The 26,979-nt window shown below is 40.1% G+C and overlaps 2 protein-coding genes and 1 pseudogene across 3 annotated transcripts; 1 reads left to right on the plus strand and 2 right to left on the minus strand.

Moving 5' to 3' along the window:
* Nucleotides 1-9,878: 9,878 nt before the first annotated feature.
* Nucleotides 9,879-15,357, plus strand: LOC115687967 (G-type lectin S-receptor-like serine/threonine-protein kinase SD2-5; annotated as a pseudogene).
* Nucleotides 15,358-17,851: 2,494 nt separating this feature from the next.
* LOC115687949 (protein ORANGE-LIKE, chloroplastic-like) lies at nucleotides 17,852-21,606 on the minus strand. Its single transcript, XM_030613663.2, has 8 exons — nucleotides 21,268-21,606; nucleotides 20,632-20,749; nucleotides 20,359-20,478; nucleotides 19,784-19,870; nucleotides 19,594-19,670; nucleotides 19,307-19,434; nucleotides 18,701-18,837; nucleotides 17,852-18,381 (listed from the first exon to the last, which is right to left on the minus strand). Exons 1-8 carry the CDS (start codon nucleotides 21,570-21,572, stop codon nucleotides 18,304-18,306), a joined length of 1,050 nt encoding a protein of 349 aa, XP_030469523.2. The 5' UTR covers nucleotides 21,573-21,606; the 3' UTR covers nucleotides 17,852-18,303.
* A 1,002-nt stretch (nucleotides 21,607-22,608) lies between these two features.
* Nucleotides 22,609-24,596, minus strand: LOC115687950 (uncharacterized). 2 transcript variants are annotated; one of them, XM_030613665.2, is made up of 3 exons: nucleotides 24,214-24,596; nucleotides 23,752-23,809; nucleotides 22,609-22,877 (listed from the first exon to the last, which is right to left on the minus strand). In XM_030613665.2, exons 1-3 carry the CDS (start codon nucleotides 24,544-24,546, stop codon nucleotides 22,648-22,650), a joined length of 621 nt encoding a protein of 206 aa, XP_030469525.2. In that variant the 5' UTR covers nucleotides 24,547-24,596; the 3' UTR covers nucleotides 22,609-22,647. The 2 variants fall into 2 exon arrangements, with proteins under 2 accessions (XP_030469525.2, XP_030469524.2); XM_030613664.2 differs by having other exon boundaries at nucleotides 22,609-22,881; nucleotides 23,756-23,809; nucleotides 24,214-24,588.
* Nucleotides 24,597-26,979: the final 2,383 nt, after the last annotated feature.

Raw genomic sequence — 26,979 nt, forward strand, 5'->3', positions numbered from 1 at the left:
GAGTCCCCTCATTGACCCGATGTCCTTTAGTGACTCAAAGTCTCTTCTTATTTTCCAGCGGTGCAACCCAAAAAGGTTCAAATACTAAACCGGTACACTTGCTCCCCCAGTAAAGCTGACACAGGATGCTTTTGCATACTCAAGTGCCTTTTAAGACCTACTGGCGAGGACCCATCAGGCAAATCATCAAATCCTCGGGCGAGAACCCCCAAATGCTCATTGTTTGAGTTTTTCAAGACCTGCTGACAAGAATCCACTAGGCAAACCATCAAATCATCGGGCAAGGATCCCCAGGTGCTCAATGTTTGAGTCTCTCCAAGACCTGTTGGCGAGGACCCACTAGGCAAACATCAAATCCTCGGGCAAAGACCCCCAGGTGCTTATTGTTTGAGTCTTTTCAAGACCTGCTGGCGAGGACGCATCAGGAAAATCATCAAATCCTCGGGCAAGGACCCCTAGGTGCCTCAAACAAGACCTGCTAGCGAGGACCCACCAGGCAAATCATCAAATCCTCAGGCGAGAACCCTCGGGTGCTTATTGTTTGAGTCTTTTCAAGACCTACTGGCAAGAACCCACTAGGCAAAGCATCAAACCTTTTGGTAAAAAACTCAAGGTATTTCTTCATAACTCTTTTCAAACCATCTGAAGGGTAAACCAGGTGTTCCTTTGAAAAAGAAAAACATTTCTCATTGCGCGAGATGCAACCAAGATGTTTCAAACGATATATATACACACTCTAGAATAACCTTAATTATCTATTTCTTCTATGAATACATATGTTTTTTCCACAAAAACATGTCTAACAGAAGACATGCCCTTAAGAGGCAGGAACATGCGTAGGTAAGTATTTTTTACTCATGCCCATTTCCAAAAATTCAGGTACCTACGATTTCTATGGTACCCCCCGAACATTTGACCGACCCCTTGGCTCACCACATACCTACAATTGTTATAGTAACCCCCGAACATTGGACCAACCCCTCTTTGTTCACCACGTACCTACGATTGTTATGGTACCCCTAAGCATTGGATCGACCCCTCTGTTTACCGACCGAATATTGGACCGACCCTTCCATTCACCACATATCTACAATTGTTATGGTACCCCCGAACATTGGACCGACCCCTCCGTTCACCACATACCTATGATTGTTATGGTACCCCTTGAACATGGGATCGATCCTCTCTGTTCACATCAATTCTCTTCAGGTACCTCTGACAAGATTCAAGTACTTCGACAAGTAAACCCCCATCAGGACAATCGAAGATAGGTTTGGGTTCTCGACACACAAGGCCAACTATCTGAAATCACTCTACCCTCCTGGCAAGGTAAGTAACCTCAAGTATGTCTTTATTTGCTTTAGCATGCATCATCTTATATTGCATCTTAAAAAAAGAAACCTATGGTCCCGTCAAAAATAGCATTCATTGAACGTGCATGAGCCAGATTTTGGTGTCTTTTTATCTTTAAACGCAATTTCTGCGAGCTCACCTTCAAAGAGGGGCAGCTATTGATACTTGTTTTAATTTTTGCCCAAAATTATTTATAAAAATTTTAGGGATTAATTTCCTTAATTCCTAAACCAAAAAAATTAATTAATTAGTTAATTAGTATCTAATTGCATTGCATATAGATATTAGGCACATTTACATTAATAGGGCCCATTGAAGTATATTTTCTTAATAAATTCAAAAAAAATATTAATTAATTATTTTAAAAAATTAAAGATTATTAAAAATAATAATAAAATTCAGATTGGGCCGGGCCAGAGCCAACCCAACCCCCTCTTCCTTTCCCCCTCCCCACCTGGGGGGGCCTTCTCTCCTTCTCTCCCTCCTTCGCATGACTAACGGCTTAGCCTCTCCCTTCGCCCACACATGGCCCAGCCGTCTCTTCCCCATGCCTGGGCATAGCCTAGCCCCTCTCCCTCTTTCCTCTTCCCCTCCCCAGCTGCCATGAAAACGAGATACAGAGGAGCATAACATCTCCACTGCACCGGCCTAAAATGGCCATAAATGTTAAAGATGTAGAGTAGGCCGGTGCAGGTGAGTTAATGGTGATTAATGGAGCAGAGACAGTTTGTCTCTGGCCATAAAGGACCAAAGAAGAGGAGAGGGAGGCTCGGAATGGGGTCCAAGAGAGAAAAAAAAATAGAGCAGAAAAGGAGAGAGAGAAACCGAGAGAGAAAAAGGGAGATTGGGTGAGAAATTTTCAATCTTTGGCTTACATGTGGAAGAACATACCTGTAGGAGCCTCCCTAGGGAGCTAGAGCCGCCGGTGTTCCACCAAACCGACATACCCGATCGGTAAGCCTTTCTCGGCCCTTATTGTGCCTTGTTCTTGTTCACCGATTGGCCGAGACTCACGCTGGCCACTTGGCGTGAATCCCGGCCCATACCGATCCTCCCCATGGTCCAGACGTCGCCTTCGAAGGTGAGTCTTGGCCATTGGCGCCTGCCAAAACTCCTAAACAAGTCCGAGTGCCCTAGTTTTAGTCAAGCACGTAAGCTTTTCGATGAAATGCCTCAATGAGGCCGAGTTTAGTTTTGGTCGCTGGTCGACAAGGGGTGGTTAGACGGCGGGCTAGGTGGCCGAAGAAGGTTTTGTTAGGGGCTCTAGAGGAGAGAACTAGGTCGGAGTTGGCCTGGGTCGGCTAGCGAGACGTTGGATCTCGCCGGCCGACGTTCTCGCATACCTGAGTCACGCGAGAACTGGTTTGGATTGGCCTGCAGACCCGGTCAAACCGATTTGCAAGCCATTTGGGGCCGGTTCAACCCGATCGAACCAGCTTCTTTTTGTTATTTTCTACTGGACCAAGCCTCAATCGGGACCGATTCGATTCAGATTCAGGTTAATGACCCAGGTTGACCCCTCGACCCGGGTCAGATTCAGAGATCCGACCCTAGTCAACACATATGGGTCGGGTCCGTTGACCCAGGTCCCTTATGACCCGATCTAGGTTCGACGACCTGACCCGATTTAATATTATATTAAAAATATTATTTTTTTAAAAAATAAAAATATACTAAAAATGAAAAAAAAATCGATTTTTTTATTTCTTTTAAAATTAGAAAATAGTTTAGAAATTAGTATTTTTGAATATTTTTCTAAATTATGTAAATTGTTTGATTAATGATCATGTTTAAATCGGATAATCCTATAGGGCTATACGGTAGTATTTTGCATGTTATTTTTACTACTGTTGTATTGTTATTATGCATGTTGTTTTTAATTAGAATATAATTGCATCAAAATGTCATGTTTTGAATGTTGTCACCTTAGTTAGGGTTAGAACCCTAGACTGTATATTTATCTTGACTACTAATCGTTAATGATTGTGTACTTGTTTGATTGCCTCACATGTTAGAATATGGGCCCTAAAATCAATCCAAATTGCCTGAAAAATATTTTCTAAAATGAACAGGGTAAAAAAGTACCGAAAGAGCACTAGTCACTCAACTAGTATAACCAAGACCCCGAACACATTTAATCTCTGGTTTGTAGGAGTAGAGTGATTCTCCCGTCACCTTACTTGGGTTTTTAATCGACCTACCCCAAACCAATTAGTGGCGACTTCTAGATAAAAATCACTTGTAGGTTAAAAAAACCTAAATCCTAAGTCGCGATATGGTATGAGCTTGGAAAAGCTCAGGTTAAGTCTCAGACTTAGACTTAGCACGTAACAGGCGAGACCCCCTTTCTTTTAAGAAAATTGAAGGTCGGTCGCAACAAGATTTTAGGGTTTCAGGTTTGGGATTTAGGGTTTAGAGTTTTAGGGTTTCAGGTTTTGATTTTTGTGTTTAAGGTCTTAGGGTTTGAGTTTTGGGGTTTAGATTTTAGGTTTTAGGGTTTGGCTTTAGGGGTTTGGGGTTTTGGATTTTTGAGTTTTGGGTTTTGGGGTTTATGGTTTTTGAAATTGTTTCTCTATGTAACATTGTTTCTCTTTTTGTTTTTGGGAACAAAAAAGTAGATTTTTTTTACTTTTTGTTTTTGTTTCAAAACTATTCCCTGGCCACTTTTCTATTCCGAGGAATAGAAAAATTAATTGACTTATACAAACGGATTTTTGTTCTTTTTCCATTTTAAAGTTTCGAGTCTGGGGTTTTGGGTTTTAGGGATTTCGGTTTTGGGTATTAGGGTTTGGGATTTAGGGTATATGGTTTACAGTTTAGGATTTGGGGTTTATGGTTTGGGATTCGGGATTTTATGGTTTAATGTTTTAGGATTTAGGGTTCGGAATTATGATTTTAGAGTTTAGGTTTTAGGGTTTCAGGTTTGGGGTTTAGGATTTAGTGTTTCGGGTTTTGGGTTTGGGATTTAGGGTTTAGGATTTGGGGTTTATAAGGTTTTGGGTTTGGGTTTTAGGGATTTGGGATTTTAGGGATTTTGATTTGCTATGTGTTTTAGGGATTTGGGGTTTTAGGGTTTTTGATATTAGTGCTATGTGTTTTAAGGTTTGGGTGTTGAGATTTAACGTTTTGAGATTTAGGGTTTGAGGGATAAGATTTAGGGTTTTAGGATTTGGGATTTAGGGTTTAGTACGAGAATATCTTGTGAAAGAGAGAGATGATTTTGTTTTTTTTTTTGTTCCAGAAACAGAAAAGTAGATTTTTTTAATTTCTCATTTATGTTCCAAATCTATTCCCTGACCACTTTTCTATTCTGGAGAACAAAAAAACTAATTCACGTTACTAAACGGATTTCTGTTCTTTTTCTATTCCGAGAAACAAAAGAACAAAAAAACAGAGAAACAGAAACGTTACTAAATAGACCTTACACTACCCATCGAAATTACAAATTCCATATTTACCGTAGACCGTTGGATAATTACAATCCCCATTACCTGGACTAAGAAGATCATCTCTCATACTCTACTTAGATCCGTCCCATTGATATGATGCCAGATGTCCATCAGATCCAAACTTCACGTACTGTGTATTTGAATCAAAACCAAAAAGGTTAGTCCCATTTCCTATGGAATTCGTGAACAATGCCAAAGCTCCTTCGACAAGTTCAATATAACTGGTCGTGTCCGGAAAGTTTGTCCGAACAGAGTAATACACCTGCGGAGGATCAGTCTCTGTCTGGGCAAAAACACCCCTAGGAGTCGGTGAAAGTGAAAGTAAACCTTGTTCGGTACAATCCATTTGGGGAATTACTCTCGGTCAATTTCTGCCCCACCTTCAATTTCCGCCCAAAGAAAAGTGAGTCGGTAGGGTGATCGAAGGTTGCCACATTGTGGCATTGTTCTTATCAAAGACAACAAGATTGCCGGTGTCGGTCAAGTTCATGCCCGCAACAGACATACCCTTTGTGTTGGTAGACCAAGCCACAGACCCATCAACATCTGTCAATATCAAATCTCCTTCCGCCGTGAGCTCCAAGGTGGCGTTCTCCCCAACCGGGTTGTTTCGATTAGCAGACCGCACCACTGCTGGATCTACTAAATCGTCGGTGTAAGCAATAAAAATGCCGAAATAGTAAACTTTCGGGTTGGCAACGTAGTAGAAGCCACATGTGAATACCATAGCGGAGCCATTGTGTCCTCTCAGAAGAATGGTGATAGGGCAAACGCCTAATCTCGACGATTATTAGCTATCCATGTAGTAGAAAGGCCTGCGGTTGCGCTGTAAGCTCGAGCATGGGACTAAACCGGAAAAGAATGGCAGGAGAAGAAGGGAAGGAAAGAGCAAAAGGCTTCTGCAGGTGAACATGGTATCGGAATTATCAAAGAAAGCAGAGAGAGGAATGAGGAGAGAGCAGAATGAAAACAAGAAACTGGAACTCGAGGTTAGAGGTGAGAGTGCTATCGTTTTAAGCTCCATGGACTAGTCCGAGTACTTTGGATTTGCTAGATTAAGATATTCAGGACATGATCCTCGTCCACACACTAGATGTAGATGCCTCTGACGTGCCGGCGCGAGGACCGGAATATACAATAATTCCAGAAAGGAAACAAAAGAGAACATCGAAATTAAAAATAATTGTTCTTGCTCGTAGATATCGAAGAGCCAGAATGAAAAATAATAAAAAAAATCGTTTTTTAATTTCTTTTAAAATTAGGAAATAATTTAGAAATTAATATTTTTGAATATTTCTTTAAAATATGTGAATTATTTGATTAATAATCATGTTAAATAGGATAAGCCTGTAAGTCTATACAGTAGGATTTTGTGTATTATTTTTACTAGGGTTAATACCACGAAAAACCCTAAACTGGTACACTTGTGACAATTTTACCCCAAATTATTTTTTTGACCATAAAAAACTCCAAACTGGTACACTTATGACAAATTTACCCCGAACTATTTTTTTGACCACCAAAGACCCCAAACTGGTATACATGTGACAATTTTACCTCGAACTAATTTTTTAATATTATTTTTTATTTTTCAAATTTTTTTTTTATTTTTTTTTCTTTTTCTTCAACCTCTAGCCGGTCGCCGGACCGGCGACCGGCCAGAGGCGGAAGCTGGCGAGGTCAGCCTCGCAGGCCGCTGGCGAGGCTCGACCTCGCCCAACGCCGGTGAGGTCGTGCCTCGCCCGGCCCGGCGGGGGCGGCCCTCGCCCGGTCGGGCGAGGTTCGACCTCGCCGCTACGAGGGCGAGGCCGACCTCGCCCAACGCCCGGCGAGGCCGAGCCTCGCCAGCGACCGCCGACCTCGCCGGCTTCCGCCTCTGGCCGATCGTTGGTCCGGCGACCGGCCAGAGGTTGAAGAAAAAGGAAAAAAAAATAAAGAAAAAATAAAAAAATAAAAAAAAAATTCGAAAAATAAAAAATAATATTAAAAAATTACTTCGGGGTAAAATTGCCAACGTGGACGCCGGCCGGCCGGCGGCCGATCATCGGCGCCGACGTGGCGCTGACGTGAACAACTTTAATAATATTTTAATTTTTTTTAATTTTAATTTTTTTTTCCTTTTTTTCTTTTTTTTTCCACTTTTTTTTTTGGTCTCTCTCTCTCCTTCCTCTGGCCGGTCGCCGGTCCGGCGACTGGCCAGATGCCAGAGGCCGGCGAGCTCGACCTCGCCGGCCACTGGCGAGGGCGGCCTCGCCGCGGCCTCTGGCGAGGTCTGGGCGAGGCTCGAGCCCTCGCCCAGCGATATATCATGGAACGAAAACCGATCTCGTTATAAGAATTTATTAGTTGGGATTTACCTTCTATCTTTAGTTAGCATAATATGTAGTGCATCTTTTCTAATTAGTAAGAGATATTTGGTAGATCTATTCTTTCCCTTTTCTATCAAGCAGTATGTTGTATTAATATTTGTACAGACACTGCATCGTCTTCTCCACATTACACTAAGCTCTCCTATCTTTGACCGATACACACTTTGCTAAGATGGCCAAGCTTTCGTTCACGCAATTCTTCATCACGGCCCTCTTCTTTTCAGGTTTTTATGTGAATTCTTCTGCGGCGATCTTGCTTTGCAAGACGTGAAGTGACTATAAACTGCTTTGCTAAAGACGTTTCTTGGTCGATGGAAAAATGCAGCCATGTCCGTGTGGCCTCATGCAGAAGCAGAGAGGTTGTGCAACGAGGTCATAAAATTCCAGAAGTGTACCAACCAGGCTTGTGTGGCGAAATGTAAGAGCAACCACGGCGGCTTCTTCAGCCAAGCGAACTGCGAGAGAGACTACTTCAGCCCCCAGATAATCTGTGACTGCTACTATCAGTGTTGAGTGCTTGAGTCGTTGGCAAGATGCCCCGTAATAAGGCGAATTAAACGTCTCGCCCCTTGAATTTTTGAGTTTATCAAGTAATATTTGGTCTCTGGTCCTTGTTCCTATCTCTTGATTTCACGTTCAATCTCTCTATGATTACCCCATGAAGACTGTCAATTGCAATTTGAGATTTTTGTCATTCCTAGAGCCTAGCTATGGGGATAAGAACAATAGAAGTGTCGTAACTTTTGTACGGCATTTACGGTTTTTTTTTTGTTTGCTTACTAAGTGCCACGAATTTGAAAAATTGATCATTGAAGTGCCATTGGCGAGGATTTGCCTCACAGGAAAATCCAACGTGAACAATTTTTATAATTTATTTTGCTCTTGCCACGAATTTGAAAAATTGATCAAGTACCATAAATTTGAAAATTGATCACTTGCCATTGACAATTTGTTTCCTTGGAAAATCCACCGCCAGCTGTGGGTGAGGTAGCCTTGCCTTTCGGTACCTTTCATCGTGTTCATTTGAAAAAATATTTTTCAAACAGTTTGGATTAATTTTAGGACATATCTCCTAACATGTGAGGTGATCAAACGAGTGCTCAATCATTAACGATTAGCAGTTAAGATAGCTATGCAGCCTAGGGTCCTAATTCTAACTAAGGTGACAACATTCAAAACACAATAATTTATGTAATTATATCCTAATTAGAAACAATATGCACAATAATATTACAACAATAGTAAAAAGGGTTAATACCACGAAAAACCCTAAACTGGTACACTTGTGACAATTTTACCCCAAACTATTTTTTTTACCATAAAAAACCCCAAACTGGTACACTTGTGACAAATCTACCCCGAACTATTTTTTTGACCACCAAAAACCCCAAACTGGTATACATGTAACAATTTTACCCCGAACTAATTTTTTAATATTATTTTTTATTTTTCGAATTTTTTTATTTATTTTTTTATTTTTTCTTTATTTATTTTTTCCTTTTTCTTCAACCTCTGGCCGGTCGCCGGACCGGCGATCGACCAGAGGCGGAAGCTGGCGAGGTCGGCCCCGCCGGTCGCTGGCGAGGTCGGCCCCGCCGGTTGCTGGCGAGGCTCGGCCTCGCCGGCGTTGGGCGAGGTCGGCCTCGCCCTGTAACGGTGAGGTCGAGCCTCGCCAGATCTGGCGAGGGCCCGGCCCCGCCGATCGCTGGCGAGGCACGACCTCACCGGCGTTGAGCGAGGTCGAGCCTCGCCAACGGCCGGCGGGGCCGATCTCGCCGGACCGGCGACCGGCTAGAGGTTGAAGAAAAAGGAAAAAAAATAAAAAATTAATAAAAAAATTTGAAAAATAAAAAATAATATTAAAAAATTAGTTCGAGGTAAAATTGTCACATGTATACCAGTTTGGGGTCTTTGGTGGTCAAAAAAATAGTTCGGGGTAAATTTGTCATAAGTGTACCAGTTTTGAGTTTTTTATGGTCAAAAAAATAATTTTGGGTAAAATTGTCACAAGTGTACCAGTTTAGGGTTTTTCGTGGTATTAACCCTAGTAAAAATAATACACAAAATCCTACTGTATAGACTTACAGGCTTATCCTATTTAACATGATTATTAATCAAATAATTCACATATTTTAAAGAAATATTCAAAAATATTAATTTCTAAATTATTTCCTAATTTTAAAAGAAATTAAAAAACGATTTTTTTTATTATTTTTCATTCTGGCTCTTCGATATCTACGAGCAAGAACAATTATTTTTAATTTCGATGTTCTCTTTTGTTTCCTTTCTGGAATTATTGTATATTCCGGTCCTCGCGCCGGCACGTCAGAGGCATCTACATCTAGTGTGTGGACGAGGATCATGTCCTGAATATCTTAATCTAGCAAATCCAAAGTACTCGGACTAGTCCATGGAGCTTAAAACGATAGCACTCTCACCTCTAACCTCGAGTTCCAGTTTCTTGTTTTCATTCTGCTCTCTCCTCATTCCTCTCTCTGCTTTCTTTGATAATTCCGATACCATGTTCACCTGCAGAAGCCTTTTGCTCTTTCCTTCCCTTCTTCTCCTGCCATTCTTTTCCGGTTTAGTCCCATGCTCGAGCTTACAGCGCAACCGCAGGCCTTTCTACTACATGGATAGCTAATAATCGTCGAGATTAGGCGTTTGCCCTATCACCATTCTTCTGAGAGGACACAATGGCTCCGCTATGGTATTCACATGTGGCTTCTACTACGTTGCCAACCCGAAAGTTTACTATTTCGGCATTTTTATTGCTTACACCGACGATTTAGTAGATCCAGCAGTGGTGCGGTCTGCTAATCGAAACAACCCGGTTGGGGAGAACGCCACCTTGGAGCTCACGGCGGAAGGAGATTTGATATTGACAGATGTTGATGGGTCTATGGCTTGGTCTACCAACACAAAGGGTATGTCTGTTGCAGGCATGAACTTGACCGACACCGGCAATCTTGTTGTCTTTGATAAGAACAATGCCACAATGTGGCAACCTTCGATCACCCTACCGACTCACTTTTCTTTGGGCGGAAATTGAATGGGCAGAAATTGACCGAGAGTAATTCCCCAAATGGATTGTACCGAACAAGGTTTACTTTCACTTTCACCGACTCCTAGGGGTGTTTTTGCCCAGACAGAGACTGATCCTCCGCAGGTGTATTACTCTGTTCGGACAAACTTTCCGGACACGACCAGTTATATTGAACTTGTCGAAGGAGCTTTGGCATTGTTCACGAATTCCATAGGAAATGGGACTAACCTTTTTGGTTTTGATTCAAATACACAGTACATGAAGTTTGGATCTGATGGACATCTGGCATCATATCAATGGGACGGATCTAAGTGGAGTATGAGAGATGATCTTCTTGTTGTTCGGCTAAGTTCGTATACCAGAAATTGAAATCAAACGTCAGAAAACTAACCTGAAAGCAATACAAACAAATAAGCAGAATGTCGATCCGAGCCCAACGAAATAACATCGTGTCCTTAAGACGAATTTGGCCCCTCAATCAGTACCCGAGGATATTGGACAATCGTCTCCCAGGATAGAACGGATCTCGTTCCTCCGAAGTGGTACGTATTCGGAGGACTCCTTCGAACGCAATTTTGCATAATAATCGCATAAAATGACAATGATGAAGTGAATATGCCTAGAGTGTGTCGGGAAAATGTCTCGCGGGAATATGAATGCCACGAAATGTCACTCTGCAGAACTAAACTGTTCGGTCATATTAAAGTGGCGAAAATGAAGAGTTACAAGCTTTTTGTGAACAGTAGCGAAGGTTCACTCGAACCAGTTCGGTTCGTGAACAATCGCGAAGGGCTTCGGTTTTTGTTCGGGCGAACCGAATCTCATGAACAGACATGTTTGTTTGTCTAAAAAAATAAAAAAATAAAAATTTCTAAACAATGTGTCTGTTTGGAAAAAATAAAAAACCGATAGAGAGTGGACCCGGTCGGACGGGGGACCGACCTAGCTTGGCGTAGGTCCTCTCCCTTCCACAAAAGTGGGGTACCCCTTGGGGCCCAAACCCATTTGTGAGGCTCAACTATTTAAACCCATCTCCTATCAACTCTTTTATCCTATGTAGGACACTTTCATCCACACACTTTTCATTCAATTCTATGGGATTTGGATGCCAAAATCCCAACACTTCTTAGTCCAGGTAATGGGGATTGTAATTATCCAACGGTCTACGGTAAATATGGAATTTGTAATTTCGATGGGTAGTGCAGGGTCTGTTTAGTAACGTTTCTATTTCTTTGTTTTTTTGTTCTTTTGTTTTCCGAAATAAAAAAAGAACAAAAATCCTTTTAGTAACGTGAGTTAGTTTTTTTGTTCTCCAGAATAGAAAAGTGGTCAGAGAATAGATTTGGAACAGAAATAAAAAGTTAAAAAAATCTACTTTTCTGTTTCTGAAACAAAAAAAAAAAAAACAAAATCATCTTTCTCTCTTTCACAAGTTATTCTCGTACTAAACCCTAAATCCCAAATCCTAAAACCCTAAATCTTAACCCTCAAACCCTAAACCTCAAAACGTTAAATCTCAATACCCAAACCCTAAAACACATAGCACTAAAATCAAAAACCCCAAATCCCTAAAACCCAAACCCTAAAACACAGCAAATCAAAATCCCAAATCCCTAAAACCCAAACCCTAAACCTTATAAACCCCAAAACCCAAACCCTAAATCCCAAACCCAAAACCTGAAACACTAAACCCTAAACCCCAAACTTGAAACCCTAAAACCTAAACTCTAAAATCATAATTCCAAACCCTAAATCCTAAAACATTAAACCATAAAATCCCGAACCCCATACCATAAACCCCAAATCCTAAACTGTAACCCCTATACCCTAAATCCCAAACCCTAATACCCAAAACCCCAGACTCGAAATTTTAAAATCTAAATCCCAAACCCTAAACCCTAAAATCCAAATCCTAAAACCCCAAACCTCAAAACCGAAATCCTAAAACCCTAACCCCAAATTCTAAAATCCTACACTCTAAACTGGAATTTTCTCTACCACCACCCAGTATTTATTTTGTCTATAAGGAGTAATTTTCTTTATGATTGTATTAAGGTCATCCAATTATATATCATAATATATTATTATTCTATTTCTAGTCCAATTTTATCCAAACATAAATTGTTAAGTCCCCTAAATTGCAATTTTCTCAATCACCACTCGATATTTGCTTTGTCTATAAGGAGTAATTTTCTTTATAATTGTATTAAGGTCATCCAATTCTATATCATAATATATTCTTATTTTATTTCTAGTCCAATTTTATCTAAACATGAATTGTTAAGTCTCCACCAACAATTTCATTGGGAGTAGGAATTTTTAGTGTCCTACCAAACACATTTTTGTTCTTTTTCTACTTCGGAAATAGAAATTTTGTGTAGAAACGCGTTTTTTTCTCAGAAACTCGTTTAGAGAATAGAAATAGAAAAAATAATTTCTGAATAGAAATTGTTTCTAGGAACAGAAATGCTACTAAACAGATCCGTAGTTATCCAACATCAAGCAAGGAGACTAGCCACTTCAAGCCAGTGAAAGATAAATATCCTAAACTTGGGTGTGTGGAAACTGTTCCTCTGTCTTGTGAAGCTTCGCAGTTTCAAACCTTTTTGGAGCTTAATGACACTTCTTACATCACCAATAACACAAACCTGCAACTTACCCCAGATCTAGCAAATATAAATAAGGAGAGTTGTCGAGAGGCCTGTGCTAGCAACTGCTCATGCACAATAGCTTTTTTCCAAAATGATTCAAGTTCTTGCTACTTAGGGCCTGTTTAGTAATATTTTTATTTCTCTGTTTTTCTGTTTTTTTGTTCTCCGGAACAGAAAAAGAACAGAAATCTGTTTAGTAACATCAGTTACTTTTTCTTTTCCTCGGAACAGAAAAGTGATCAGGTAATAGATTTGGAACAGAAATAACAAGTAAAAAAAATCTACTTTTCTATTTCTGGAATAAAAAAAGAAATAATAGAGAAACAAGATCAACCCTTCTTCTTTCACAAGATATTCTCATACTAAATCCTAAAACTTCAACTCTTAAACTCTCAAACCCTAAACCCCAAAATCCTAAACCTTAACTCTTAAACCCCAAAACCTTAAACCTCAATACCCAAACCCTAAAACCCATAACACTAAAATGAAAAACCCGAAACCCTAAACTCTAAAACCTCAAATCCAAAAACCCAAACCCTAAACCTTCTAAATCCCAAATCCTAAACCCAAAAACACAAACTTTAAAATCCCAAACCCAAAACACTAAACTTTAAACCCTAAACCCTAAAACTCCAAACCCGAAACCCTAAAATCGTAATTCTAATCCCTAAATCCTAAAACGTTAAACCATAAAACTCCAAACCCTAAACCCTAAATTGTAAACCCTAAACCGTAACCCTAAAACCCCTAACCCGAAACTCTAAAACCTAAACCCCAAACCCTAAATCATAAAATCCAAATCTAAAACCCTAAACCCTAAACTTCAAAATTGAAATCCTAAAACCCTAACCCCTAACCCCAAATCCTAAAATCATAAAATTCTATACCCTAAACTGCAATTTCGTCGACCACCACCTGATATTTGATTTGTCTATAAGGAGTAATTTTCTTTATGATTGTATTAAGGTCGTCCAATTCTATATCATAATATATTTTTATTCTATTTCTGGTTCAATTTATCCAAACATGAATTATTAAGTCTCCACTGATAATTTTATAATTAAATGAAAAAATTGGTAGTAGAAATTTTTAGTGTCCTACCAAACGCATTTCTGTTCTTTTTCTACTCCAGTAATAGAAATTTTGTACAGTTACTAAATGCGTTTTTTTTTCTCAAAAACTCATTTAGGGAATAGAAATAGAAAAAACTATTTCTAAACAGAAACATTACTAAACAGACCCTTAATATCTCAAGTATTTTCGCTAACATACTTGAAACAAACTGCTAGACATTCCATTGCTTTCATTAAAGTACAGAATATTTCTAATGAAGTACCTTCTACTGGAAATAGCAAAAAGTCGAACACTCTTAAGGTAATAATACTCAGTTCCAGCGTTGGGTCACTCTTCTTCATGTGGTAAAAAATATTCTAACTCTTAGGAGGCAGGAAGTCGATGAAGTTGAAGATGACTACCCAGAACAATTGCCGGACTACCTACAAGGTTCACTTATGATGATTTAATAGCCGTCACTGAGGGTTTCGGTAAGAAACTCGGTGAAGGAGGTTTTGGATCTGTTTTTGAAGGCACTCTGATTGACGGCACAAAAGTTGCGGTGAAACGGCTTGATGGGGTATGCCAAATCAAAAAATCCTTTCTAGATGAGGTTGAAGCTATTGGCGACATTCATCATGTCAACTTGGTGAGACTCATTGGAATTTGCGCCACGAAGTTTTATAGGCTGCTAGTCTACGAGTACATGTCCAATGGTTCTCTCGATCAGTGGATTTTTTGCAAATCAAAAGGGTCGTTTGTGCTTGACTGGAAAAAGTGGAGGAAGATCATTTATGACATAGTTAAGGGCCTAAATTATCTCCACGAAGAATGCAAATGGAAGATAGTTCACATGGACATTAAACCCCAAAATATTCTCTTGGATGAAAACTTCAATGCTAAGGTTGTTGATTTTGGCTTGTCTAAATTGCTTGATAGGGACCAAAGCCAAGCGGAGACTACAGTGAGGGGAACTCCTGGATATATGGCCCCGGAGTGGTTGAGCACAACAATTACTGAGAAAGTGGATGTCTATAGCTTTGGTGTGGTAGTTCTGGAGATAATTTGTGGAAATAAAGTATATGACAGCTCTCAGAACGAGGAAGACAGGTATTTACTTGACGTTTTTAAGAGAAAGGCTGAAGGTCGACTTTTGGATATGGTTGACAACACTTGTGAGGATCTGCAACTAAATCGACCTCACGTGGTCAATATGATGAGGATTGCTGCATGGTGCTTACAAGGTGATTTTTTGAAGAGGCCTTTCCATGTTGACGGTCATCAAGGTGTTGGATGGAGATATGGAAATTCCAGATGATCTTGGTTATGACTTTTCACATCGCACCTTGAATATTGATGTAAGGGTTGGTCAGGAGAATGTTGATTTTGGTGCTCCAATTTTAGTGTTACCATCAATTCTATCCGGTCCACGGTGATCTTGTATTTAATTTTACTTTTGTTTCTCTTTTATAGTGTCGTTTGAAGTTTATGATCATTCCGTATTGTTGTCAGTTTGCCGAATTGCACTGTAATATTTTTTATGTGCTCGACGGTACAAAAACCATTTCCTCCGTATTTTTGTGGATAGTGAATTCAGACGATGATGTACAATCTAGTCGTTGAATTGCATCTCCGTAGACAGTAAATTGTTTTAGTTAAAGTGCTTAAAGTGAGGTGATTTTTCTTTTCTTGGCGAGGACCCGTCTTATGCAGAAGAAATGCAGAAGTCACATGGCATGAAGGAACTGAATGTAGTGAATTTAGTCATCATCACCGCCTGAAATTGCCATATTTGGAAAACCTGTTGATCTTCGTTGGCCATTTTGTGTCACTTGAAACATTGTACTACGCAAGACAGAGACGCCTGAATCTCTCTGTTAATGAAGCTGATTTTGGTTCTTACAATCAGATTCCCGGTTCTGGTGTTGGTCTTGCGCTATTGTTGGAGTCGGAAGCTGTAGCACTACCCTTTTCTCCCCTCCAATAAAACTGCAATCTTGCCATCTAATTAGTAAGGTAATTGACTGAGTGAAGCACTAGCAACAAGAGCTCCACGTATGTGATAAAACCGAAACAAACTTAGAGAATGCATCGAGTTTAATATGGAAAGCTCTTTCAAAGAATGTTATAAGCGAGATACAGCGAAATTAACCGATGAATTAGTAAAAAATACAGACTGTGAATCACATAGAGAAGCACACCGAGAACATAAGATAAGCCCTATTTCACAGGCTCTGCGATTACTAGCTTCAAATAGCAGAGTTTCTGTGAGTACACTCTATAAGAGCACCCATAGCTTCCACAAGAGTTAGCTACAACGCTGTAAAAAGAAACTCTTTGTTCATTCTACTTTCTTGAGTTTGACCGTACTGTGGGTTGCCTAATTGCACTGTAATGTTCTTGATAAGCTCCATGGCATGGTGACTCTTTTTCCCTACTACTGCAACATGTCATGCATCTCTGCCTTCACTCCGAATGTTCTTTGATAGAGGTCTGAATTATAGCATTGTTGTCTTCACTCTTCAGCATTCATGGGTGAAGGAGTGCTGTGACAAAAATAGGCCATTGATGACGTTCTGAATTCTTACAATGCTATCAGTTTTTGTTTTCCTTAGATTCTTTCTTTTTAACTTATACAAGTAATGTTTGCTCATTGTTATTAACAATCAAGATGAATTCTTTTAACTTCGATGTTTACATTCCTCTCTCGAATTTTCATATACTCCGTGCCGTCTATCCGCACATAGGGTGCATCTATGTCTAGTTTAAAAAACAGAAGATTTTCTGAATATCTTGATCCAAACAATTCTGAGTTCTTGGACTTCTCGATGGACCTTAAAATAGTTCCAGTTTCAACTTTAAGTTGTAACCTTGAAGTTGGGTTTCCTATTTTCATCTTCTGTTCTCATTTCTTTCCTGCTTTGTTTGATCAATCAATATCATATTCACCTTTACCCTATATTTTCCTTTCTTCTGCTACCATCCTTTTTCAATTTAGTCGATGCTGAATTTTATGATTATCCAACTACAGGCCTTTCTGCTAATTATTGGGTTAGCCACAATGCATGCTGATAATTCTGTGAGGTTCCTTTATGCTCTATCTGCCTTGATGCCCATTCATTTGCAATGACACAATTTATTTATGCTCTCTCTGCCTTGATGCCCATTCATTTGCAATGACACAATTTCTTTATGCTCTCTCTGCTTGATGCACTTGACCAATGCTGGCAATCTTGTGTTGTTCAATAAGAACAACACTCTGGTGTGGTAGCCCCTTTGATCACACTACTGACTCTCTCGGTCCTCGGAGAGAAATTGAGGGTAGGGCAAAAATGGAACCTCAGAAGTTTTGTGACAAATTCGACTGAACTGGGTTTACTATCACTTTCGCTAACCACCGAAGGTTTATTTGCTCAGACAGACAGATCCGCTGCAGATTTACTGCCCTTTTCCTGTAAATTTTCCTAATACAATAATGACTACAATTATATCGAATTTAAGGAAGGAGCCTTGTATTGTTTATGGATTATGTACAAAATGGTTCTTTGTTTTCCGGTTTCAATTCATCTGTGTAGTACATGAAGTTCGTATATGATGAACATTAGAGGGCGTATCAACAAGATAAAATGTGGACCGTATCGGATGATCTTCTAATACAAGATTTCGGCGATTGTATGTATCCAATGGTTTGTGGGCAAAATGGAATTTGTAATTTCGATGGACAGTATAGTTGTCCAACTTCAACTGTGGAGACAATCTACTTCAAGCCAACAAATTTTAGAGATCCTAAGCTCGGGTGCTTTAAAAGTGTTCCTTTCTCCTGCGAAGATTCTCATCTTCAGATCTTCTTGGAGCCAAGCATCTGCAGTATGGATACCCAAAGCACCCTTAGATTTAGCAAATACAGATAAAGGAGAGTTGCAAAGAGGCTTGTGGGAATAACTGTTCATCCACTGCAGCTTTATCCCGACATAAACCAGATGGCTAATATTCAGGTTCATGCTACTTTGAACCAGTCAGATTTACATTTTTGTAGTTCAGCTGGAATCTAATATATTTGAGGATGCAAAGGCAACAGCTTTGGGATGAACTTTAAGCAAACTCAAGTCTTGGTTCTCGCATTTCGTATTACCGCAATAACGTAATGCTATGTTTAGTATACAATGCGGCCGGTAAGTAATCGTCACGTTGGCTCCCATTCCAATACTGGAGTTTGCTGAGGCTCCAAAAGTTGGAAAATTTGCGCTCCAGAGGTCTACCCTAAGGAACACCGTTTTATTTCTTTATTCTGTAAAACAAACATGAAGTTACGATGAACACTCCATTGAATGTTCTTCATACACTACAAACCATATAATCATTCCCTCGTCAGCAAACTGTGTTTAGTCGAATGGATCTATCCGCGGGTCGTGTTCACTAGCCATAAGCATTCCAGTGCACAGGCAGGTAGGGCACATGACCTGGTTGCACCACAGAAAGTAGATAGTCAAAACACCGGAAACAGAATGCATAGAGCTCTTCCTACTATTAGATCAAGTTCAAGGAGCAACAACTAAGCTGATTCACACTTTTGACCACGCTTCAGATTGGTTCACGAGTTAGATGATAAAATGCCAGTGTTTTTTTATTAATAGCCCACAAAGTGACAGAAACTTAAGGCATGTTTCCATTAAACTGCCACTAAGTCCGAATTGTCCTAAGCTGATGCAATTAAGTAACAATTTAAACTTGGAACATAAAGCAACAGTATAAGATCGACGAAGAAAATGTCTTGTCTACCTTCCCAGCCCCAGAGCAGTTGGGACATCTCTCAGTTTTGGGAACCTGAAGAGGGCGATCTGCAGCACCAGTTACTAGAATGGGGTTCACACTCAAGCACACACCACTTGCTGAACATCTGGCACAAGCCAAGTATCCTGCCATGAGATCACACAATATGAATCATGAGAATGACACGGGTTATTTCAAGAGAGCCAGAGCAATAAACCATAAAACCATATCTTTATAGTGGCAAGCTATGCCAAGAAACAACTCAATACTCAACCTAGGCTCGTATTTGGACTTATTAGAAGATCTCAATTTGATTAGATAAGTAGATGAACCTGATGCATTTGGCAATATCACATAATAAATTACACTGTGGATCTTCATAAAAGACCTATCAGATTTTCCATGAAAAGCATTCAAATTAGAAAATCAAGTCAAATTGTAGAACTTCATGGAAAAAGACTTGCACGTGCAGAGCAGACTCCACGCGGTAGTAGCAATTTGCTAAAAGTGAAAACTGTCCAAATCAGGGTCAGAAGAAACTATCACGAGGAAGTAACACTAATATTCATTAGCAGATGTCTCGTTGTTCATGTTATTTGACAAAACAACACTTACCTGTTCCATTACAATATTTACACCTTTTCTTCTCTTGTTGCTCGACATTATTAGCTTCGATCAACATCAGGGTTGATATGACGCCAACAGCCCCACCAGAAAAAGATGCTACAATGGGGTCAACCTGACTGATTCGGCAATAGGTGATATCAATAAACCAGCACAAGGAATCAAGAGTTTCATCCCACATGTTTGTTTGGTATAAAATTAAAATTGTGAAAATGAAAGGTTTCATCAGCTCCATTATTAGCTTCATATGTCGCCAAGGTTGAAATCTGTTTTTGTACCTTAACTGCAAAGGCAAATGCATATTACGTATGAAATCTTCATAGGAGGTACCTCCCAAACCTAGTTTCAGCTCCAGCTGCAACGCAACATAAAACAGGACCCAGTGTCAGCACAATCACGCCTTGAGACAAAAAATTGAAAGTGCAGCTACATAGCTTTAAGAGGTCAATCAATCCTTTATTAACTTACAGTTGGTGCAATGAGACCACCAAATAGAATGGTCCCACCTATGAATGATAAGCTTGTCAAGTAGAGCTGTTTCAGTGTCTTCTGTGTCTGTCAAACAGACATGGATAGGTTAGCACTAAAGAACAGCAAATAGATGGGGACCATGGTGAATGAGTGAATGGAAGAACAAAGAACATAATAACTAGTGAGGCATTTCTCCCGTATATGATCCATAACTGATTTGCAGGATGGAATATTGATCATGTTTCCATAAGGAAAAAATGTCAGACTAAACAGAATTAGACTTGGAAGGTTCCTTTTATAGGACTTTCGGAGTTGACATCCCGAAATATTCTTGCATGCAACCGGTGCAGGGAAAACATTCTCCAGGCAAAAAAAAGTACTGTGCTTTTTAGACCTTGATAGCCCAAAACATTCTCACATACATCAAGTGCATATGTATGCAAGCAAGGATGCGGGACCTAGTGGAGCCCATGAGGGACCCCGCTTGATCCAGGATCTTTCTTGCTTGCTGGGTGGACAACGCACCTAGTTTGAGCATGACCCTTAAGATCTGTCGATCAGATAATACCTACCATGTGAGGGAGAAAAGGGATGGAAGATGGAATATCAGGCATCTCATCTGCTTCCTCCACACCGTTCTCGTTAATGGCTTTCACACTCTTTGTTCGTTGTTGAATTCGCAGTCTCCTCACCTAGTACAATGGATACCAAAATCGATATGAGGTCCAGTACACTACAACTTCGTTGCAAGTGCAACCAAGTTAACAGCCACCACAAAACCTGACAAAATTGAAATAACAAAAGATTGCATGAATAGAGTCTTTGAACATTTGAAGAAACATTACCTCCTCCATGAGAAGAAAAATTTTATTACGCCTACTCCTGATGTTGTCTTGAATTTCCCGCAATTGCATCTGCACGAAATCCTGCACAGTCTCGGGCCCTTCTATGATGCAGAAATTGCTGCAGAAAACTATCTCGTCTTAGGAACTAATAAAGCAACAGCATCAACAATCACCTTCACCCATTAAACTACTGTTACATATTAAGAAAAGAACAGCAGAAAGAAGATAAAAACTTTTCAAAAGAGAGACAATCAAGATAGTCACATTTTCCGTAGAATTGATAAAGCTCGAATATCTTCGTTCTGCCATTTCATATATATGAACCCATTTTTCCGTTTTAAGCAAGATTCATTTTGATCCGACACCCATGAATATTTACAAGATAAAGACACATAAAGAGGCAACAATGAGTGTAAATTGATGAAAAATCTCAACAAGATCAATCCATTCGGAGCTCTAAGGAAGGAAACTGATCGTTTCTATGCGGATTATAGCCAAACATAAATCCAATCCCTCAGTTAGGCCCAGAAGGAACAGACTAGAGCTAGGCAGTCCCACTGACATGGAAAAATTTCTGAATTGTGAGCATAAGGAAAGAAACAGAGCAAAAACTGAGAACCAGAGGGGACGACGAACCTCGAGCTCTGGTCGCCGGAAGCATCCCCAGAAGAAGAAGAAGAAGAAGAGGAAGAAGAAGAACAACAACAAGCGATTCGGAAAGGCGACGCGCTTCTGGGCAGAGCCAGTCGTTTGGGTGGCACTTCACGAGGGAACGCGAGGAAGGAGGGAGAGAAAGAGAAGCAAGCCATCGTCGCGTTGCGCTCCTGCTCTGCTCCTGCTTCATGCGAATGGCAGATAAAGCAGCATCGAGAGGGAGCTCTGCTGAGGTCTCTCGGTAGTAATGGAATCTTCTCTGAAGGAACCGATGGCGCTGGAAGCATCTCTCTCCGTGCGTCCTGCCTACTTCCACGACAAGACAACCCGACAAAAGCAGCCTGCTGGGCAAGGGAAACAACATTTTTGTCTATGTTGGTCATCGCAATTTCTATTCTTGTGCAATTAGAAGCCTCTTGTGTCTGTAAATTATTTTTCCAATCGAGTCGTTTTCCTCGCAATTTTACTCCCAAATTGAAGTTAACGTGTTGATGGATGACAACTGAGAGAATCGATTTTGCAGTTTGGTCGGAGCAAATAATTAATTTACGGTGACATCTGAGTTTCCATATCATACATTTTTAACAGGTATCGATAGAGGCGGCAGCTTTACTATGTAAACATCGAAGAACGAGGGAGTTGATTAGAAAATTTCTACGAGCTCGAGGGCTCGATTGCAAAAACTATAAGCTGAGGACTGAATTGGATGGCGTGAGGAGATGATTGGTTGGAAGTAGAAACCACATGACTAGTTTTCTTGGATCGAGCTCCAATAGTGTCCATGATAGGTTGAGTCTGGTGCTTGTTAAAAGTTACAATGCGTTGCCAAAATGGGTAAGCACCCAACAAAAATTAGATGATACATTGCTTTGGTTTGGTGGTGATCTCTTGCTTAGACTTACAGAGAGGAGTCCTTCATTCATCCATCTCCCAACCTGCCGTACAATGAAAAGGCAAAAACAAAAGAAAACATGATCCGATGGATAGCACAAGGTATTTTTGCTTGGGGATCCTTCAAGAGAGAAACAACAGCAACTCACTCTGCTTAACAGCATCCTGGTCCCAAAAATCACAGAGAATGAGGAAATTGTTCGACTTCGCATGTTTTTCGCTTTCCCTTCAATGCTTGTGTTCAAACCTAGCACCGATTTTCCGAGAAAAGAAAATGCTTGTTGTACGAAGTCAGAGATCACATTTGATGAATTTAAGGTTCAATTACATGAATAAATTAGTATGTCTCATATAAGTTGGCTGTTTTCTGCATATCCCCAAAGGAGTGGGTGAACAGGCATAAATCGCAGACAGTGCTGCAACTTAGATCACAAATTTCTGATCCTGCAGATGAAATCTTACTAAAGGCATTTACAATCTGGCAATTTCAACCGACTTCTTGAGGGCCGCAAGGAGACTTCTCATGATTCTCAGCTCGCCAGGAGGTGCTTGATCCTTCATCTGTCCGTTTCTTGTGGCTCGGAAGATCGGGACTGAACCATCAGTCGGTGGGGAAACCAGACAATCTATGTACACGAGGACCTCAGTTTGCCCATCTCCAATAGTAATGAACCCTAGCCTTGCTCCTCCGGGAATTTTATCTACCTGAAGCATGAAAGTTAGATCCTTGTCGTAAAAATTTTAGACCAACAACAAGCTGCATTATATTGTCGTGGGGAAATAAGTTGTACCAAACCTACAATCAGCATACGCATGACAATCACCTGATGAGCAGTCTAAAGACGGAAAAAGGGGTGTCACCATATGTCAAGAATTATGACAGAAGCCTGCAAGTGTTTGGATACTCTAGAGAGTCATGACAGAAGTAATGACAGAATTGGATTGGGGCGGCAGAAGGTGATCCAAGGGCAGAGAAGCAGATAAACACACTATAATGGATAAGATTTTGTTGGAATACCCACAAGAAAATACTTGATAACTAGATTTATCGCCTTCATTGAGGTTAGACAATGAATCCATCCAAAGTGAGTTGGATTTTGGGAGAAATAGCAAACCTTCGATTAATGAATTTACTAGTCATCCTTTTTATGGCACCAGTCCATTTCTTCCTCGCTGCCTTTTTAAGATAAACCAAAGAAAGCTAAAACATGTCACACATGATTGCATTTAAGAACCTGATTACTAACATGCAGCATGAATCGATACATGGCTTCTCTAATTGAGACGTCCTAGAACTAGAATTATACATATGTTCGTGCAGAGGAGATCATCCCCATTTTTTTTTAGGATGGTATCGGAATTGGCGTCATATTAGTTATGGGCCATCATGCAATTCAACCAAATACAACAGTGACATGAGTACAGAATGCCGAAGCCAAATGATATGTCGAAGGCAAACTTAAACTTGAGAAAGAGTTATACATGATCGTGCCCAGCTAGTATTTTGGTACACCATTGAACTAAGAGTACAAGCAACAGACAAAACACGAAAACTCAGATACATTAAGAACTTACCGACCTTAAGAGGCACTGGGAGGGGCAAATTTGCGCCTTGACAGAGACTGTTCGCCCACTGTTACATGGCCAATCGGTAATAGAATGAGATCAGCTCAAAAGCGACACTATAAAATCCATTCCACACCAAGCTGTGATCAATCCAATTGAAATAAGCGCATTTCGACTGTGATGAGGTGATCATTCGTGTCAAACACCAACAATGCCAAAGAACCAAAATGCACTCTCCAAGTTGGGACATCGTTTAATTCTACCACTTCGGACTTCGATACGAGGACTTCTGTTTCACTCTACCAACTCCTTTACCATCTATGTAACTTCCATCTCATCATTTTTTCAAAACGCGAGCCTATACTTGAAGCATTTACGACAGACACAGAGACTTCAAACGCACAACCGTCTTGCAATTAGCACGTTCTCGGATCAAAAGACACTAGCGGTCATCGTCGTCGTCACCCGTACCTGGAAAAGCAGGGTTTCGAACCTCTGGAGATCGGTGTCGGGGGGCAACTTCATGGTACCCAGAGAGACTCCCTCGCCGTCGTCCCCATCGGACGGCACGACGCCCCGCTCGTCCTCCGGCGAGGCCCTGGCGACGGCCGGCGTCGTTTGGTCTCTACGGCTAGACAGCGGAGCAACGAGCTTGAGGGACGAGCGCGAGGACGGGGGCCTGCTGATGGGCTGGAGGAGAGGAGGAAGGAGGAGATGACGCTGCGGACGCTGCGCCTGGGCTCGGGCGGATACGGTGGTGGTGGTGGTGGTGGTGGAGCTCGTGAACTGCGAGCAGCAGGCCATGTCTCTTCTTCACAGCGAGAGAGAGAGAGAGAGAGAGAGAGGTTGATACTTGCTAATGGGAGAGGATAATAAGCGGGAGCGCCCGTGTGGTGGAGGGAGCAACGGCGAGGACCGATCTGGAGTTCCAAATAATTTTGGATTAATATCACGAAAAATTCTAAATTAGTATATCCGTAATAAGTTTACTTTAAACTAATTTTTTGATCATCAAAACCTTCAAAATTATACATCTATGACAAATTTACCTCGAACTAATTTTTTAACCACCAAAAACCCAAAATCGATACACTTGTGACAAATTTACCCCCGTTAAATTATATTAATACCACGAAAACTCACAAAGTGGTAAATATGTGACAAACAGAGGGGTAAAACCTTAAACTGGCATATTCATTAATTGCCACGCGTCATCCAACTTAGCAATTTGACGGTAAAATTTAACGGAAACTAACGGAGGGTAACTTTGTCACGGGCGTACCAATTTGGGGTTTTTGAGGTATTAACCCAATAATTTTTACACCCCAATTTACTTATCTTTGGAAAAAAGAGAGATAATCTCCAATTTAAGAAAAATTACGAAAAATCCAAAAAACAAGCATGTAGAGATATATAATATACTTTGGTGTACGCCATTAATTCGAAAATCGGATCTCACATTGAATTCAATCCCAAAGCTTCGTTTATTTCACAAAAAATAACTTTTAAGAAAAAAAAAAGGATGTATGATATCACAAATAAATCCATATTGACATCACCTAATGATACTTGGGCTTTCGTTAAATTTTTTAGGGTAACAAGATATCGAGATAGCTTATGAGTCGATAATATGAACTTTTATCATATATTTCAATGAAGAAATATAAAATTGCTTTTATTTTCAGTGATCCAAAGATATTCAATTGTAAATTAAATTATAGGAAATTGCATTACATATAAATGTATTTACTATATCAAATCACATCAACACTCACACTATTAAGCGCCACGTCACCTAGTACATCATCTGCCACATCATCCACCAGGTCAGCATCCACGTCCTATGACTGCCACATGTCGCCGTTTGTCAGTCCGGTCAGTCACGTTTCGCATGTCAGCACAACTTCAACAAGCTGGACGTGCTAAATGGTCTGGCCAGTTTTACTAAGCCGGTCTCACACTTTTAACTGTTCATCTCAATCTTTTCCAAATTAGTTTTGCACGTTTTCGGACCATTTCTGTAGGTTTTAAAGTGTCTTCTCTACATTTCTTATGTCAGAAGTGGGGTAACAATTGGCAAGCAGATCCCAAGCTTTCTTTATGGTAGCAACACGACCAAATTGAAGTTTGATAGATGGAATCAAAATGTTGCAAGCACATTAAAATTTGATGATTCTTACTTACTGTCTCATTCCTCCAGGCGATTAACAAAATTTTCCTTAGTCTCACTAGTATTCTGAGTGAGTTCACGAGCATTTCTAGTGACACAACGCCGAAGTAGGCATCCTCATAAGATATGGACATCTCTGGTAGTCATTCGATGTAGTTCAGTCCATTCAATTGGTCTAAACAGAAGGAAATCTCAAATGTATTAAGGAAAAAGACACCATTTGTGACATAACTTTTGAACGGTACTCAATTAAATACCATAACTTTTTTTTCAATCACTTCAATGCCATAAGGATCGACTCGACTGAATAGTTGGAATGGATAGCATGTTTTCTCGTTGGCAAGGAAAGAGACAAATGCATGGCAGAACCCTAAGATCAAGCCTATGCCCTATTCTAATATCAAGGCTAAGCATATGAGTGCATAACTTTTTTACCGCTCATTTGAGTGTCATATAACATTTTAATCAATTACTTGAGTGTTATAACTTTTTTAAAAACGTTCATCACAAGTGTCACGCCACATTGGATTTTCAATACGTAGGTGAACATTATTAAAATTATGGCACTCGATTGAAAGTTGTGACACTCAAGTGAACGTTGTTAAAAAGTTATGTCACTCAATTGATCGAAAAATGTTGTGACACTCAAGTGAGCACCATACGAAACTTATATCACTTGTGCCGTTCTTATCCCCAAGTTTATCCATTATAATGAAGATGCGCACCTCGAATAGCAAAAATCGACAAGAGAGGTAGCGTAAACGGCATTGTAAGCATGGTGTAATATTTCAATATTTGAACAGATAAACTCGGCACCAAGCGTTATAGCCCACTGGTAAAGAGCTTGCTCATCTCCCATAGGGTTGTGAGTTCGATTCACATAATAAACGAACATTATCATCGCATATGCATTCTATTTTGCATTTGAAAGAGTTACTGGCTATTATATTAAATAGTATTTATACCATGAAAAATCCCAAATTGATATAACAAATTTATCTTACACCTGTAACAAATTTACCTTTTATTAGTTTCCGTTAAATTTTACTGTCAAATTATTGAGTTGG

This window comes from Syzygium oleosum, unplaced genomic scaffold (genome assembly GCF_021117445.2).
Source record: "Syzygium oleosum isolate NSW1041296 unplaced genomic scaffold, Sole_v2.1 Sole_v2.10, whole genome shotgun sequence".
NCBI classification, from domain to species: Eukaryota; Viridiplantae; Streptophyta; class Magnoliopsida; order Myrtales; family Myrtaceae; genus Syzygium; species Syzygium oleosum.

Bases quoted from the DNA above. Each gene is read 5' to 3' on its own strand.
- LOC115687950 (XM_030613665.2), bottom strand. From the start codon at position 24,546: ATGGCCTGCTGCTCGCAGTTCACGAGCTCCACCACCACCACCACCACC. The intron at 23,810-24,213 runs GTACGGGTGACG...GCCATGTAACAG, and splicing joins TCGAAACCCTGCTTTTCCAG to TGGGCGAACAGTCTCTGTCA. The intron at 22,878-23,751 runs GTAAGTTCTTAA...TGCTTCAGGTAG, and splicing joins CCCAGTGCCTCTTAAGGTCG to ATAAAATTCCCGGAGGAGCA.
- LOC115687949 (XM_030613663.2), bottom strand. From the start codon at position 21,572: ATGCTTCCAGCGCCATCGGTTCCTTCAGAGAAGATTCCATTACTACCG. The intron at 20,750-21,267 runs GTTCGTCGTCCC...AGTTTTCTGCAG, and splicing joins TCCGGCGACCAGAGCTCGAG to CAATTTCTGCATCATAGAAG. The intron at 18,382-18,700 runs GTAGACAAGACA...TGGTGCAACCAG, and splicing joins ACTGCTCTGGGGCTGGGAAG to GTCATGTGCCCTACCTGCCT.